Genomic DNA, 16,307 nt, shown 5'->3' with positions numbered 1-16,307 from the left:
CATCCACACTGAGACGGAGCTGCAGCGCTTCAGAATGAAAACGACCTCTCTAGCATTTTCGAAACGCTCCGTTTTCGGCGCTCGGAAACTCCGGCGTAGTGTGGACCGATGGCGTAACCGGAGCAAAACCGGAGTGTGAACGGGGCCTCAGATTACAGCAGATCATTAGATCACTGATGTCCCCATGTTAGCCCTTTATTATGGTGTAAATGCAGATGTCGATGGTCATTCGTTTCCCTCTGTGTGTTTTTGTGCTAGAGTCCGTCAGCAGAAGTGGATTGTGGGCCGTCAGATTCTCTGAGAGGACAACAGACGGTCAGAAACACTGATCAACATTTACTGTAAATGACTCTGTTATTCTAGAGGAGCGGGGTAAGATGAGACGCTCAGGGTTGCTCTTATAAATACAGACTTTTGCTCAGATTTTTGGGATGAGGAGTGTTTTTATTTGACCTGATCTGGTCTCTGATTAATTTATATGATCAGTGATTTAAAGTGTTTTGTGTGTGATTTTATACTCCAGTGAATCTCCAGCAGCTTCACTGTTCCTGATCCTGCAGACATTATTATCATATGATGATCTGATGATTAAAACACACTCATCATTCATTCATTCATTATCAATCAACATTTATTAATAATGTTGAAAACTGATGTGCTGCTTTATTTTTTTTGGTGAAAATCATGAGACTAAAGTTTAAAAGTACAGCGTTTATTTGATATATAATTATTTTTTAACATTTTAAATCTCTTTACTGTCAAATTTGGTCATTTTAATGCATTCTTATTAAAAAAAATAGATTAATATCTGTGTTTTGAACCAGTATCGAGTATATTAGGATATAAAGGATTAAAAATGTATATTCTTTTATTCATTAAAGATGCATTATGTTATATAATGTTTCTGTTGGTGGAAGAAAAACTGCATTTATTTGAAATATGAATATTTTGTACGTTTATACATTTATTTACTGTCAAATTTGATCAATTAATGCACCGTTAAATTGTTATGGATACATTTTTATATTTACTTCTACTAGTAGTGCTTTAACTGAAACAGTAGACATTGGCTTTTCGGTCATTTTTAAGGTGAAATTATTCAAAATCATTTTTTTAAATAAAAAATGTAGGATTAAAGAATATTTCTTTATTTACTGTAACGAAAGCAGTAAAGCTAAAAACAGAGCGAAAGCATCAGACTTATAAGGCTAATGAAGCGGATTCTTTGATCAAGTTAATCAGAATTATTCGAATCTAATATATATATGTATATATATATATATATATATATATATATATATATTATAAATGACTAATTTTTATTCTTATATTTTTATTTATTTATTTTATTTATCTACATACAGTTGAAGTCAGAATTATTAGCCCCCCTCTATATTTTTTCCCTAATTTATGTTTAACGGAGAGCAGATTTTCTCAACACATAGTTTTCATTTAATTTCTAATAATCTTTGTCATGATTACAGCACATAATATTAGACTAGATATTCTTCAAGACACTAGTGTTCAGCTTAATTAGACATTTAAAGACTTAACTAGGGTAATTAGGGTATAGTTAGGATAATTAGGCAAGTCATTGTATAACTTGTATCTGGAGACAATCCAAAATAAATATTGCTGAAGGGGGCTAATAATAATGACCTTAAATGGTATTTAAGTATATATACAGTTGAAGTCAGAATTATTAGCCCCACTGAATTATTAGCGCCCCTGTTTATTTTTTTCCCTAATTTCTGTTTAATGGCGGCGAAGATTGTTTCAACACATTTCCAAGCATAATAGTTTTAAAAACCTATTTCTAATAACTGGTTTATTTTCTCTTTGTCATGATGACAGTAAATAATATTAGACTAGATATTCTTCAAGACTCTTCTATACAGCTTAAAGTGACATTTAAAGGCTAATAAAGGGGCTAATAATTTTGTCCCAAAAATGGTTTTTAAAAAATTAAAAACTGCTTTTATTCTAGCCGAAATAAAACAAACAAGACTTTCTCCAGAAGAAAATATATTATCAGACACACTGTGAACATTTCCTTGCTGTGTTAACATCATTTGAGAAATATTTAAAATAGAAAAAAAATCAAAAGGGGGCGAATAATTCTGACTTCAACTGTATGTGTGTGTGTGTGTGTATATATATATATATATATATATATATATATATATATATATATATATATATATATATATGTGTGTGTGTGTGTGTGTGTGTGTGTGTGTGTGTGTGTGTGTGTATATAATATATATATATTATATATTTGAATAATTATTTAATATATATTATATTATATTATATATCATTGTTGTTCTACTAATGGTGTGTTGGTGTTAAAGCTGCACCAGAGGCGTTTGCTACACTAGATAATTAGCATGTGCTGATCTGGATAAATCACTGCGACACTCAGTTTTACTGCAGATTTGACTTTAATCCTGGGAGAATCCGCTTTACAGAGCTCAAGAGAAGCATAAATCTGTGGCGTTCCTTCAGTGTGTGTGTGTGTGTGTGTGTGTGAGACGGTCATTGATCATCAGGTGAAGCTGCAGAAAGTGAGAGTGTTTTGCTGAAGCTTCACTTTGAGTCCTGAGAGACGCGAGTGCTGCTGCTGTACGCGTCTCTGGAGGACGAAAATCAGCGTTAAAGCAGAAAAATAGATGGAAGTGCTGTCGTTTATCCTTCATAAACATAACTTTATTTCAGGAAACACAAAATCCTTCTAGAGCGATCTCATATAAGTCATAATATAAAAAGACTTTGACCAAAAATGTACATACAGTTGAATTATTCGCCCCCTTTAAATTGTTTTCTTTTGAAATATTTCCCAAATGATGGTGAACAGAGCAAGAAAATGTTCACAGTATGTCTGATAATATTTGTTCTTCTGGAGAAAGACTTATTTATTTAATTTCGGCTAGAATAAAAGCAGATTTTAATTTTAAAAAAAAACATTTTACGGTCAATATTATTAGCCCCTTTAAGGTATAATTTACGTAATATTAACATAATTCTGACTTCGACTGTATATAAGCGATTGGACTCTGTTTGCTATAGACTGATGTATGTGATGAACTGTTATGCAGTATATTGGGGTCAATGGGGTTTAAAAATGCAGTAATAGTTATACTTCAATTCATTAAACATGCATTAAATACACATCAAAAGTGACAGTGAAGACATTTATAATGTTATGAGATGCTTTTTGCATTGTTTGATTAGTAGAAAGATTAACAGAACAGCATTTATTTCAAATATAAGTGTTTTGTAACATGTATTACTTTTATTTACTGTCTCTTTCGATTAATGTACATTTATTAAACAAAATTGTTAATTTAATATCTGTTAGATGAGTTATAGGGTGGCATAGAGGTTAGCAATCACTGCAAGAAGGTCGCTGGTTTGCGCCCCGGCTGGGTCAGTTGGTGTTTCTGTGTGGAGTTTGCATGGTCTCCCTGTGTTGGTGTGGGTTTCCTCCGGGTGCTCTGGTTTCCCCCAAACACATGCGCTATAGGGGAACTGATCAACTAAATTGGCCATAGTCGTGTGTGTGTTTGTGTGAGTGTATATAAGTGTTTCCCAGTACTGGGTTGCAGCTGGAAGGGCATCCGTTGTGTGAAACACATGCTGGAATAGTTGGCAGTTCATTCCGCTGTGGAGACATCCAGACTAAGCCAAAGGAAATGAATGCTTGATAAGTAGAAAATATAAATGTGATGTAATATATGTCTTTACCTATTGATAATGTGTAGTTTACACTGAGTATAGCTTAATATCTATTAGGAAGAGTTATACAGTATATTGTGGTTGGTAGGATGTTAATTTTATTATTTGTTTTTATTTTATTTATATTTGTCTCTTTTATTCCTGTTTATGTAAAGCACTTTGAATTACCACTGTGTATGAAATGTGCTATATAAATAAACTTGCCTTGCCTAAATAAGATTAAATAAATTCTTCTGTAAAATAGGTTAAAATAAACAGTAAAGAGATTAAAGTTCATTCATTCATTCATTCATTTTCTTGTCGACTTAGTCCCTTTATTAATCCTGGGTCGCCACAGCGGAATGAACCGCCAACTTATCCAGCAAGTTTTTTACGCAGCGGATACCCTTCCAGCCGCAACCCATCTCTGGGAAACATCCACACAAACATTCACACACACACTCATACACTACGGACAACTTAGCCTACCCAATTCACCTGTACCACATGTGTTTGGACTGTGGGGGAAACCGGAGCACCCGAAGGAAGCCCACGCGAAGGCAGGGAGAACATGCAAACTCCACACAGAGACGCCAACTGAGCCGAGGCTCAGCAACCCAGCGACCTTCTTGCTGTGAGGCGACAGCACTACCTACTGCGCCACTGCCTCACCCAGAGATTAAAATATTTCAGTCAAAAACATTTTATTTTTCAGACGGGGGTCAATATGATGCTTTTTTTTACTTTATTTCCTAAAAGTGCACTGAATTGAATGATAAAAAGTGACATTGAAGACATTTATGTGATAAAATGTTTGTCAAACACTTTTATATTGTGTTATATAACAATCCATATCATGGTTTCTGCAAAAAATGAACAGTTTTTAACTCTGATAATAATCATAAATGTGTGTTGATCATCAAATCTTCATATTATACTGATTTCTGAAGGATCATGAACACTGAAGACTGCAGTAATGATGCTGAAAATGTGCAATTCACATAAACAACAGCTATTTTACTTACTTATTTATTTTTTACATGTTTCTGATCAAATAAAAGCAGTGATGGTGAGCAAAACAAACTTCATTATAAAAGCATCAAAAATCAATGCTGAATCAATATTACAGATTCTCTGAAAACTGACTGAAACGCCGTTAATATTAATTATAAATGTGATTTCTGGAGGACCTTGAATACTGAAGACTGCAGTAGTGATGCTGAAAATATACAATTCACATAGAAAAAGCCTGCTTTTATAAGGTGTAACAAACTTAATCAAATGTACAATTTGATATACAGTTGAACCCAGAGGTTTACATACACTCTAATAAAGGCACAAAACCATTTGTTTTTTAAATGTCTGATGGTAAATCAGACTAAACGTTTATTATTTTAGGTCCGTTAGGATAACCGAAATGATTTACATTTGCTAAATGCCAGAATATGATTTTTATGATTTTTTATTAATTTCTAGACAGTCAGAAGTTTACACACATTCCCTTGGTATTTTTAGCTTTGCTTTTAAACTGTGTAACTTTGGTCAAATGTTTTGTGTCTCTTTCCACAAGCTTCTGGCCCATTCCTCCTGACAGAATTGCTGTAATTGAGTCAGATTTGTAGGCTGTCTCGCTCGCACAAGCTTTTTCAACTCTGCCCACACATTCTCTATTGGATTGAGATCAGGGCTTTGTGATGGCCACTCCAAAACATTCACTCTGTTGTCCTTAAAGCACATTTAAATCAACTTGGCAGTGTGCTTAGGGTCATGGTCTGTTTGGAAGAGCCATTTGTGGTCAAGTTGTAATGTCCTGGCTGATGTCTTGAGATGTTGCTTCAGTATTTCTCCATAATGTTCTGTCTTCATGATGCCATCTATGCTGTGAAGTGGACCAGTCCCTCCTGCAGAAAATAGCCCCACAACATGATGCTGCCGCCCCCATACTGCACAGTTGGGATGGTGTTCTAGGCTTGTGCGCTTTCCCCTTTGTCCTCCAAATGTAACACTGCTCATTATGGCCAAACAGTTCAGTCTTAGCTCCATCAGAGCACAGGACATGTCTCCAAACATCAGTCTTTTCCCAGTGTAATTAAGCTAATTATAATCTGGCTTTGTTGTTGATTCTGGCTTGTTGTTTCTCCATGTTGTCACACAAGGAAGCAGTGTGTTTGAGCTCTTCCTTCAATACTAGTCTACAGTTGTGCCTCACATTAACTCAAATGTTGTTAAGTAGCCAATCAGAAACTTCCAAAACCCTGACATCATCATCAGAGCTTTTCCAGAGGCAGATTAAATCGTATTATGTGTAAACTTGACTTTCAACAAGAGTTATAACAATTTCTCAATAAATATCTCTCATTATTCTGCTGTTAAGCAGATCAGAGACAAATCTCAATAATCCCATAATCCCAATTTACCTAAAAGAGAAAAAGTTTAGTCACATTAACATCTAACTTTATTTAAATGGTTATGTCCCTTCTGCTTTCAACTGTAGATGCTGTTTTTGGTGAGACATTTCTAAAACATTTTAGTTTATCTCTGTTTTGTAATTAATGCATATTAGTCAGAGAGTTACAATATTTAAAAGCAATGTTTAAGACAAATAAAACAATATATATATAGTTGTATTTGTCTTAAATATTTCTTAAATATTTTTTTCAGAATTATATATATATATATATATATATATATATATATATATATATATATATATATATATATATATATTTTTTTTTTTTTAAATATAAATATATTTTTTATAATATTTTTTATAATTATTAAATATATATATATATATATATATATATATTATAGTGATGATGAACACTTATTTATCTGTAACAGCAATGCATGCAAATACAAATATGAATGCTATTTTAAAAAATATATAATTTTTCTGTGCTCTGCATTTCTAAAACATCATAAGTTCTCCAAACCCTCTGCTGTCTAAGAGTCTGAAATCTGCGTGGAAGCAGATGTTCCTCTACTGTGGTCACTGGTGTGTCTGTAAGAGGATGATGTGGCCAAACAAACCAACAAGCTCATTTAGTCATGAATGTGAATAAAGTGGAGAGCAGCTTTAATCTCACGTCTGATTAAATCCAGTCCCACAAACACACACTGCCGGCCGTTTCTGCTGCAGCGACACTTTTCCTTCAGTCATCCTGAATACATGAGCGCTTGCTAATTAGCTCAGTCTGATTAACTGCAGGACGAAGTGTCGGTTTATGGCGGATGCTGTCCACTGGCTGCTTTTGTCATTTAAAGATCTTCGAGCTTAAATGATTGTGTTAAACATGTTGCTTTCTGAGTGGCTTTTAATTCTGGTGGGCAGACTTGGTAAAAGTGTCTGTCAGCATGTTTACCAAGCTGGCGTTATGCTAATGTTTCTGTTAAGTTATAAAAATGTGTCAGTGTCACTTGAAAAAGTTCCTTTATTTTTGAAAAAAATATGTTCCCTTAATGTCAGGGGCATGAAATTCTGTGCCTTTTCCTAAATAATCCAGCTAAAACACACTGGATTTAATTGGGTGTGTAAATAAAAGTCCTTGAAGTCAGATTGACCCCACATTAGTCCAAAAAAAAGTAGTAAACCAAGTAAAAGAAATATAAATGAATGTTTTACATTACTAAAAACACCTCAATCTAGTGCACTAATGCAAACTGGGACAAACGTTCTATCTTTTGCGCACACAAACACACGTGTGTGACTGCAACAGAGCATTTTATAGACATTGGCAAATAAAACCAACAAAACTGGCAGAAATCTGAAAAACGTCCAAAAGATGCACTAATACTAAAACACAAAGACAACATTAAACATGCATGTTCATTCATTCACACACACACACACACACACACACACACACAATTGCCTACCCACTTAAGCATAAAACATTAGCGGAGTGCCCGCCTTGTTAAATCAGTCACTGCAGACTGTCATCAGACCAATCATAGCAGACTGGGTAATGTGATCAATCACAACACACTGGATAAATGGACCAATGACAACTCACTGGGTCACTGAACCAATCACAACACACTTTGTAATGTGATCGGTGAAAACACACTGGGTAATGTGATCAGTGAAAACACACTGGGTAAATTGGACCAATGACAACTCACTGGGTCACTGAACCAATCACAACAACACACTGGGTAATGTGACGAATCACAACACACTGGGTTACCAGACCAATCACAACACACTGGGTTACCAGACCAATCACAACACACTGGGTCACCGAACCGATCATAACAAACTGGGTAATGTGATTAATCACAACACACTGGGTAAATGGACAAATCACAACACACTGGGTGATGTAACGAATCACAACACACTGGGTGATGTAACGAATCACAACACACTGGGTGATGTAACGAATCACAACACACTGGGTCACCAGACCAATCACAACACACTGGGTAAATCGACCAATTACAGCACACTGGGTAAATCGACCAATTACAGCACACTGGGTAAATCGACCAATTACAGCACACTGGGTCACTGGACCAATCACAACACAGTAGGTAATGTGATCAATCACCAAACACTAGGTAAATGGACCGATCACAACACACTGGGTAAATGGACCGATCACAACACACTGGGTAAATGGACCAATCACAACACACTGGGTTAGTGGACCAATCACAACACACTGGGTAAATCGTCTAATTACAGCACACTGGGTCACTGGACCAGTCACAACACAGTAGGTAATGTGATCAATCACCAAACACTAGGTAAATGGACCGATCACAACACACTGGGTAAATGGACCGATCACAACACACTGGGTAAATGGACCGATCACAACACACTGGGTAAATGGACCAATCACAACACACTGGGTTAGTGGACCAATCACAACACACTGGGTGAGTGGACCAATCACAACACACTGGGTTAGTGGACCAATCACAACACACTGGGTGAGTGGACCAGTCACAACACACTGGGTTAGTGGACCAATCACAACACACTGGGTAAATGGACCAATCACAACACACTGGGTGAGTTGACCAATCACAACACACTGGGTTACCAGACCAATCACAACACACTGGGTCACCGAACCGATCATAACAAACTGGGTAATGTGATTAATCACAACACACTGGGTAAATGGACAAATCACAACACACTGGGTGATGTAACGAATCACAACACACTGGGTCACCAGACCAATCACAACACACTGGGTAAATCGACCAATTACAGCACACTGGGTAAATCGACCAATTACAACACACTGGGTAAATCGACCAATTACAGCACACTGGGTCACTGGACCAATCACAACACAGTAGGTAATGTGATCAATCACCAAACACTAGGTAAATGGACCGATCACAACACACTGGGTAAATGGACCGATCACAACACACTGGGTAAATGGACCAATCACAACACACTGGGTTAGTGGACCAATCACAACACACTGGGTAAATCGTCTAATTACAGCACACTGGGTCACTGGACCAGTCACAACACAGTAGGTAATGTGATTAATCACCAAACACTAGGTAAATGGACCGATCACAACACACTGGGTAAGTGGACCAATCACAACACACTGGGTAAGTGGACCAATCACAACACACTGGGTAAATGGACCGATCACAACACACTGGGTAAATGGACCGATCACAACACACTGGGTAAATGGACCGATCACAACACACTGGGTGAGTGGACCAGTCACAACACACTGGGTTAGTGGACCAATCACAACACACTGGGTAAATGGACCAATCACAACACACTGGGTGAGTTGACCAATCACAACACACTGGGTAAATGAATCAATCACTACCCACCGGGTCATCAGACTGATCACAGCACACTTGGTCACCAGACCAAATCACTGTATATTTGCACCATGCATATGAGGGGTTTGGAAAAATCACAGCAATTGTATTTATTTATTTTTGATTATTTTTTTTTTTTTACAAACTTTGTTGGCTCATGGTGCTGTTGGGAATCAGACTGTAATATTAAGCTCAGTGGCACAATCAAATTTTTACACTTCTCAGCTTTACGATGCACAATACTCAGCCCGCAGTGTTATTTCCTCCAGTGGCGTCGGGGAACTTCTGAAAGGGATTCAAGTTTTAATTATGACAAAGATCATCAGTCAGTCTTGTGCGCTGATTTTCTCTCTTCGACTTGTGTGTTTGTCCCCCTTTATATCGCCAATCTGCCAACTTGGATCGAGCACAAAGAAAGACACACTGTCAGTGTTTTGTTCATTAGCTTCGTTTCTCTTCATCTTTATCATTACAGCTGTGGTCTGAACTCTGCCGTGGTTTTACATTCAAAACAGTTTTTAGAAAGATGTTTATTTCATGATCTTTACTGTTATCGTTATTGTGCTCACTGTAAGTGGGCCAATGCTTTTAGGCTTACGATAATTTTGGAAATCAGACTGTAATGTTAAGATAAGTTGTACGATTGTATCAGTCATACAGTACATTTTACAAACTTAATAGGCATACAAACATTTTGGTAATCAGACCAAAACATTTAGACCAGTCGTACAATTGCTTTTACAAACTTTGTTGGCTTATGATGCTATTGGGAATTATGCCATAATATTAAAATCAGTCGCATGATTGTTTTTCGATCTTCTTATACTTTCAGTAATTTAGGAAATCAGACGGATACATTACTATCAGTCGTACGATTGTTTATATGACCTTTGTTGGCTTATGACGCTATTAAGAAGTGGATAGTAATGTCAGTCATATGTTTTTTTATGAATTCTTAGCCTTGCGATGCTTTTGGGTATCAGACTGTAACATTAAGATCAGTCATATTATCAATTTTACCAATTTAATTGGCTTACGATAATTTCAGAAATCAGACTGAAACATTAGGGTCAGTCGTACGGTTGTTTTTACAAACTTTTTAGGCTTACGATGCTATTGGTAATCAGACCGCAATATTAAGATCAGTCATAAAATCGAATATTGTTGTTTTAATAAATGTTTAGCCTTACGATGCTTTCAGGAATCCGACCATAAAATTAAGATCAATCATAAGATTGTTTTTACGAGCTTAGTTGGCTTTAATAAATGCTATTGGGGATCAGATCTTAACATTAAGATCAGTCAGACAATCAATTTTACGAATGTAATAGGCTTACGATATTTTTGGAAATCAGACTGCAATATTAAGAGCAGTCGTTTGATTGTTTTTACAAACCTTTTCGGCTTACAATGATATTGTTAATCAGATCGTAATATTAAGATCAGTCATGTAATTAAGCGTTGTTTTAAGAAATGTTTAAGTTTACGATGCTTTTAGTAATCAGACCACCACATTAAGATCAATCAAACAATTGCTTTTATGAACTTTGTTGGCTTATGATGCTATTGGGAATTATGCCATAATAAAATCAGTCGCATGATTGTTTTTCGATCTTCTTATACTTTCAGTAATTTAGGAAATCAGACGGATACATTACTATCAGTCGTACGATTGTTTTTATGACCTTTGTTGGCTTATGACGCTATTAAGAAGTGGATCGTAATGTCAGTCATATGTTTTTTTATGAATTCTTAGCCTTGCAAAACTTTTGGGTATCAGACTGTAACATTAAGATCAGACATATTATCAATTTTACCAATTTAATTGGCTTACGATAATTTCAGAAATCAGACTGAAACATTAGGGTCAGTCGTACGGTTGTTTTTACAAACTTTTTCGGCTTACAATGATATTGGTAGTCAGGCCGTAATATTAAAATCAGTTGTATGATTGTTTTCCGAACTTCTTAGGATTACAATAATTTTAGAAATCAGACTGATACATTAAGATCAGTCCAATGCTTGTTTTTACAAACTTCTGAGGATAATTTTGGAAATCAGACCATAATATTGAGAACAGTCGTATGATTGTTTTACATACTTCTTAGGCTTACAATGATTTTGGAAATCTGACCGAAACATTAGGATCAGTGGTATAATTGTTTTTATGAACTTTTTAGACTTACAATATTTTGGAAGTCAGACTTTAACATTTAAATCAGTCATATAGTAAATGTTAAGAACTTATTAGGCTTATAATAAGTTCGGAAATCAGACTGTAGCGATAAGATCAGTCGTATGATTGTTTTTATAATCTTTTTAGGCTAACGATAATTTTAGTAATCAGACTGTAATATTAACATTAGTCATATGATTGTTTTACGAACTTTTTAGGCTTACGATGCTATTGGTAATCAGACCGCAATATTAAGATCAGTCATTTAATCGAATATCGTTGTTTTAATAAATGTTTAGCCTTACGATGCTTTCAGGAATCCGACCATAAAATTAAGATCAATCATAAGATTGTTTTTACGAGCTTAGTTGGCTTTAAAAAATGCTATTGGCGATCAGATCTTAACATTAAGATCAGTCAGACAATCAATTTTACGAATGTAATAGGCTTACGATATTTTTGGAAATCAGACTGCAATATTAAGATCAGTCGTTTGATTGTTTTTACAAACCTTTTCGGCTTACAATGATATTGTTAATCAGATCGTAATATTAAGATCAGTCATGTAATTAAGCGTTGTTTTAAGAAATGTTTAAGTTTACGATGCTTTTAGTAATCAGACCACCACATTAAGATCAATCATACAATTGTTTTTACAAACTTTGTTGGCTATAATAAATGCTATTGGGGATCAGATTGTAACATTAAGATCAGTCATGCCATCAATTTTACTAATGTAATAGGCTTACGATAATTTTGGAAATCAGACTGAAACATTAAGATCAGTCATACGATTGTTTTACGAACTTCTGAGGCCTACAATAATTTTGGAAATCAGACTATAATATTAAAATCAGTTGTATGATTGTTTTACGAACTTCCTTGGCTTACGATTCTTTTGGAAATCAGACTGTAATACTAAGATCAATCGTACGATTGTTTTTACAAAATTCTTAGGCTTACGATAATTTTGGAAATCAGATTGTAACATTAGGATCAGTTGCACGGATTATTAATACGAACTTTGTTGGTTCATGATTCTTGTGGAAATCAGACTGTAACGTTAAGATCAGTCGTATGATTGTTTTTATAATCTTTTTAGGCTAACGATAATTTTAGTAATCAGACTGTAATATTAACATTAGTCATATGATTGTTTTACGAACTTTGTTGGCTAATGACGCTATTAAGAATCAGATCGTAATTTTAAGATCCATCGTAAATTTGTTTTACGAATTCTTAGGGTTACGATAATTTTGGGAATCAGACTGTAACATTAAAATCAGTTGAATTATTTTTTTCACGAACTTTGTTGGCGTATGATGCTATTGGAAATCAGATTGTAATATTAAGATTAATCGAATGCTTGTTCAACAATTTTTTTAGGTTTACGAGAATTTCAGAAATCAGACCATAATATTAAAATCAATCATATAATTGTTTAAAGGCTTACAATAATTTTGGTGATCAGACTGAAAAATCTAGATCAGTCATGCGTTGGTTTTTATGAACTATGTTGGCTTATAATGATATTGGGAATCGGTTCGTAACATTAGGATCAGTCGTATAGTTGTTTTATGAACTTCTTTGGCTATCTATCATTTTGGTAATCAGACTTTAATATTAAGATCTGTCGTATGATTGTTTTTACGAACTTCTATTAGTAATTTGACCATACATCAAGATTGGTTGTACAGTGGGTTTTCATGAATTTCACAATTTGGGAAACTCAGCCCGCAGTGTTATTTCCTCCAGTGGCGTCGGGGAACTTCTGAAAGGGATTCAAGTTTTAATTATGACAAAGATCATCAGTCAGTCTTGTGCGCTGATTTTCTCTCTTCGACTTGTGTGTTTGTCCCCCTTTATATCGCCAATCTGCCAACTTGGATCGAGCACAAAGAGACGCGCGGGTCTGATCACACTCTCAATGTGGGACAGGGAAAGTGGCATCAGAGGGAAAGTGGATTAAAGTAGGTTCCTCTCCTCCTCCAGCTTCCTCATGGGTGTGTGTGTGTGTGTTTTGGCAGGGTCACCTGAGTCCTCCATTGGCTAGCAGGTAGCGTAGCGGAGACGCTAACGAGAGCTTTGATGATCCCCAGTCACGTTAAACACCACAGTCTTCATGAATTCACAACCAGCGTCCCATCAGCTTCTCATTAACACACACCGTTCCCCTCATTATCTATTCATGCCTGTGTTTCTAGGTGTTTCGTTCAGGCATTTCCGCTGCCAAAGGCCTGATTCCGGGGCGTTTCGGGGATTGATGCCGCAGGTTTGTCTCTCAGGACTCGAATATTCTGATCCTGGAGCAGTTTTTTGTTTATTTGGTCTTGTTTTGCAGGATTCACTCAGGAACGGCTGCATCTAGATCAGTGTTGGGCGTTTTCAGGGCTGGACTGAATCTGCTTTGGTAATTATGCACACAATTTTGTAAAGAAGTAATCAGCAGATTTATGTGAAAGGATGATTAAAATAAATCAAATGTGTTTAAGGTTTACATTGCAAATCCAATTAGAACTGCAGTTCTCCCTTCAGTTTCCCCGTTATGTGACAGATGCAAGATCTCAGAGGGAATGTATGCTCATACTTTTTGGTTTTGCCCTGAGATCTCTGAGTTTTGGACAAATATTTTTGAGTTTTATTCAGATGTTTAAGGAGAAAACATAAGTCTAGATCAGTGGTTCTCAAAGTGGGGGTCGGGACCCCCCGAGGGGTCGCGGGGCAATGAAGGGGGGTCGCCTGGTGATTTCCAAAAATCTATTTATTTTTATTAAACCATAAGAATTAACATATTTTATCCATAACTACACTGAAAATAAAAATAGTCGTTTATAGTTACTATATAGTTACTATAGTAGCTTATAGTTACTAGTTCTATTGGATTGCGACCCCTGGGGTAATTACATTATATTAAAGGCAGCAATAGCGTCAGATGCATTTTGATTTTATAACATCAGGTTATACTTTCTGGCACATTTTAAGCACTTTTTGTTTTTAATTGGTGTGTGTGCGTCATTGCATGCAAGGTTTCTGCATTTATAACCACCTCAGAGAATATTGGGGGTCGCGAGTCACTGGCATTGTTATTTTGGGGGTCGCGGGCTGAAAAGTTTGGGAACCCCTGGTCTAGATCAGGGGTCACCAACCTTTATGAAACTGAGAGCTGCTGCTTGGGTACCGATTAATGTGGAGGGCTACCAGTTTGATAAACACTTCTCAAATAACAAATTTGCTCAATTTACTTTTAATCATACGTCATGTTTTTGGTAATAATTAATGATATTCATCCATGTGAAGACACTGATCATGTTAATGATTCTCACAAAAGTTATCAACAATGATTTAACAGGGTAGGAAATACCCTGTATTTAATATATCAATGTGCAACACTTTATTTTTATATTTCTCTGCAAATATTAACATTTTTAAATGATTACTTCTATATTAGATGAAGCTTACTGGTAAGTGGCGCTATGGTGAGCTATTTTTAGAACAGGCCTGCAGACGACACATGTGATCCTCGCGGGCTACCTGGTGCCCGCAGGCACCATGTTTGGTGACCCCTGGTTGGGTGGCGTAGGACCTGCGGGGTTACATTGGTGCCGTGACCCAGATGGGAGTGAGGTTTTAGGGGGGTGAGTGTATTGGAGGCCAGCTAGTGCTGGTAAAGCTCACTCCTCTGACCTCTAAAGGTGCACTAGTGACATACGCTAGATGCCATGGTCTTTAGCATCCTTGTTAGAGCAACCGACTCCCATGCGGAAGGTCGCCGGTTCGATGCTCGTAGCAGGTTGGGTGGCGTGCACCAGTGGGGTTACATATGCTCCTATTTTTTCTTTTTGCCCTGAGATTTCTGAGTTTTGGACAAATATTTTTGTTTTATTCAGATGTTTAAGGAGAAAACATTAGTCCAGATATTGAATTAGTCCTGTTAGGATGCTCTGACCCTCTGTTAGCGTGGTCACATTATCAGCAAAGTCTATTATGTCTGATGTGGTGGTGGCTAAAAGGGTGGGTTATCTTGATAGATCGGAAGTCCACTTTACCACCCGCTTTTCATAAATGGCTGACTGAAATGCTCGCTGCTCTTAAGCTTGAAAGAGTTCATTTTGCCAGGGCAGATGCTTTTGAGAAGTTTCCCCCACAGTCCAAACTGTGTGTTGTTGTTGTTGTGGCTGGAAGGGCATCCGCTGTGTAAAACATATGCTGGAATAGTTGGTGGTTCATTCCACTGTGGCAACCCCTAATATATAATGCACTAAACTGAAGGAAAATGAAGTAAAGGATAAAAGAATAAATACAAAATTAAACAATCAAAAAAAAACACACTCAAGAGTTGTCTCCTTTTAAATTAGTGGTTTGAATCAACAGCAAACATAGTTTTTTGAGTCTTATTTTACATTCATGCATTCATTAGTGCCTTTACTCATCAGGGAAATCAACCACCAACTATTCCAGCATATGTTTCACAGAGCCGATGTTCTTCCAGCTGCAACCCAGTACTGGGAAACACCCATACACACTCATTCACACTCATACACTTCGGCCAGTTTAGTTGATCAGTTCCCCTATAGCGCATGTGTTTGGACTGTGG

General features: G+C 36.3%; 1 protein-coding gene across 1 annotated transcript in view; it reads left to right on the top strand.

Moving 5' to 3' along the window:
- The window catches only part of ccdc171 (coiled-coil domain containing 171), a 40,112-nt gene extending 39,689 nt beyond the window's left edge, over positions 1–423 (top strand). The window contains exon 25 of the mRNA XM_087307861.1: positions 259–423. Coding sequence (XP_087163987.1) covers positions 259–345 — 87 coding nt within the window. The 3' untranslated portion in view covers positions 346–423. The remainder of the gene's footprint in view (positions 1–258) is intronic.
- The last annotated feature ends 15,884 nt before the right edge of the window (positions 424–16,307 follow it).

This window comes from Danio rerio, chromosome 23 (genome assembly GCF_052040795.2).
Source record: "Danio rerio strain M-AB ecotype USA chromosome 23, GRCz13ab, whole genome shotgun sequence".
NCBI classification, from domain to species: domain Eukaryota; kingdom Metazoa; phylum Chordata; class Actinopteri; order Cypriniformes; family Danionidae; genus Danio; species Danio rerio.
The sequence above is the reverse complement of the archived record's forward strand: the minus strand, read 5'-3'. Positions and strand labels throughout refer to the sequence as shown.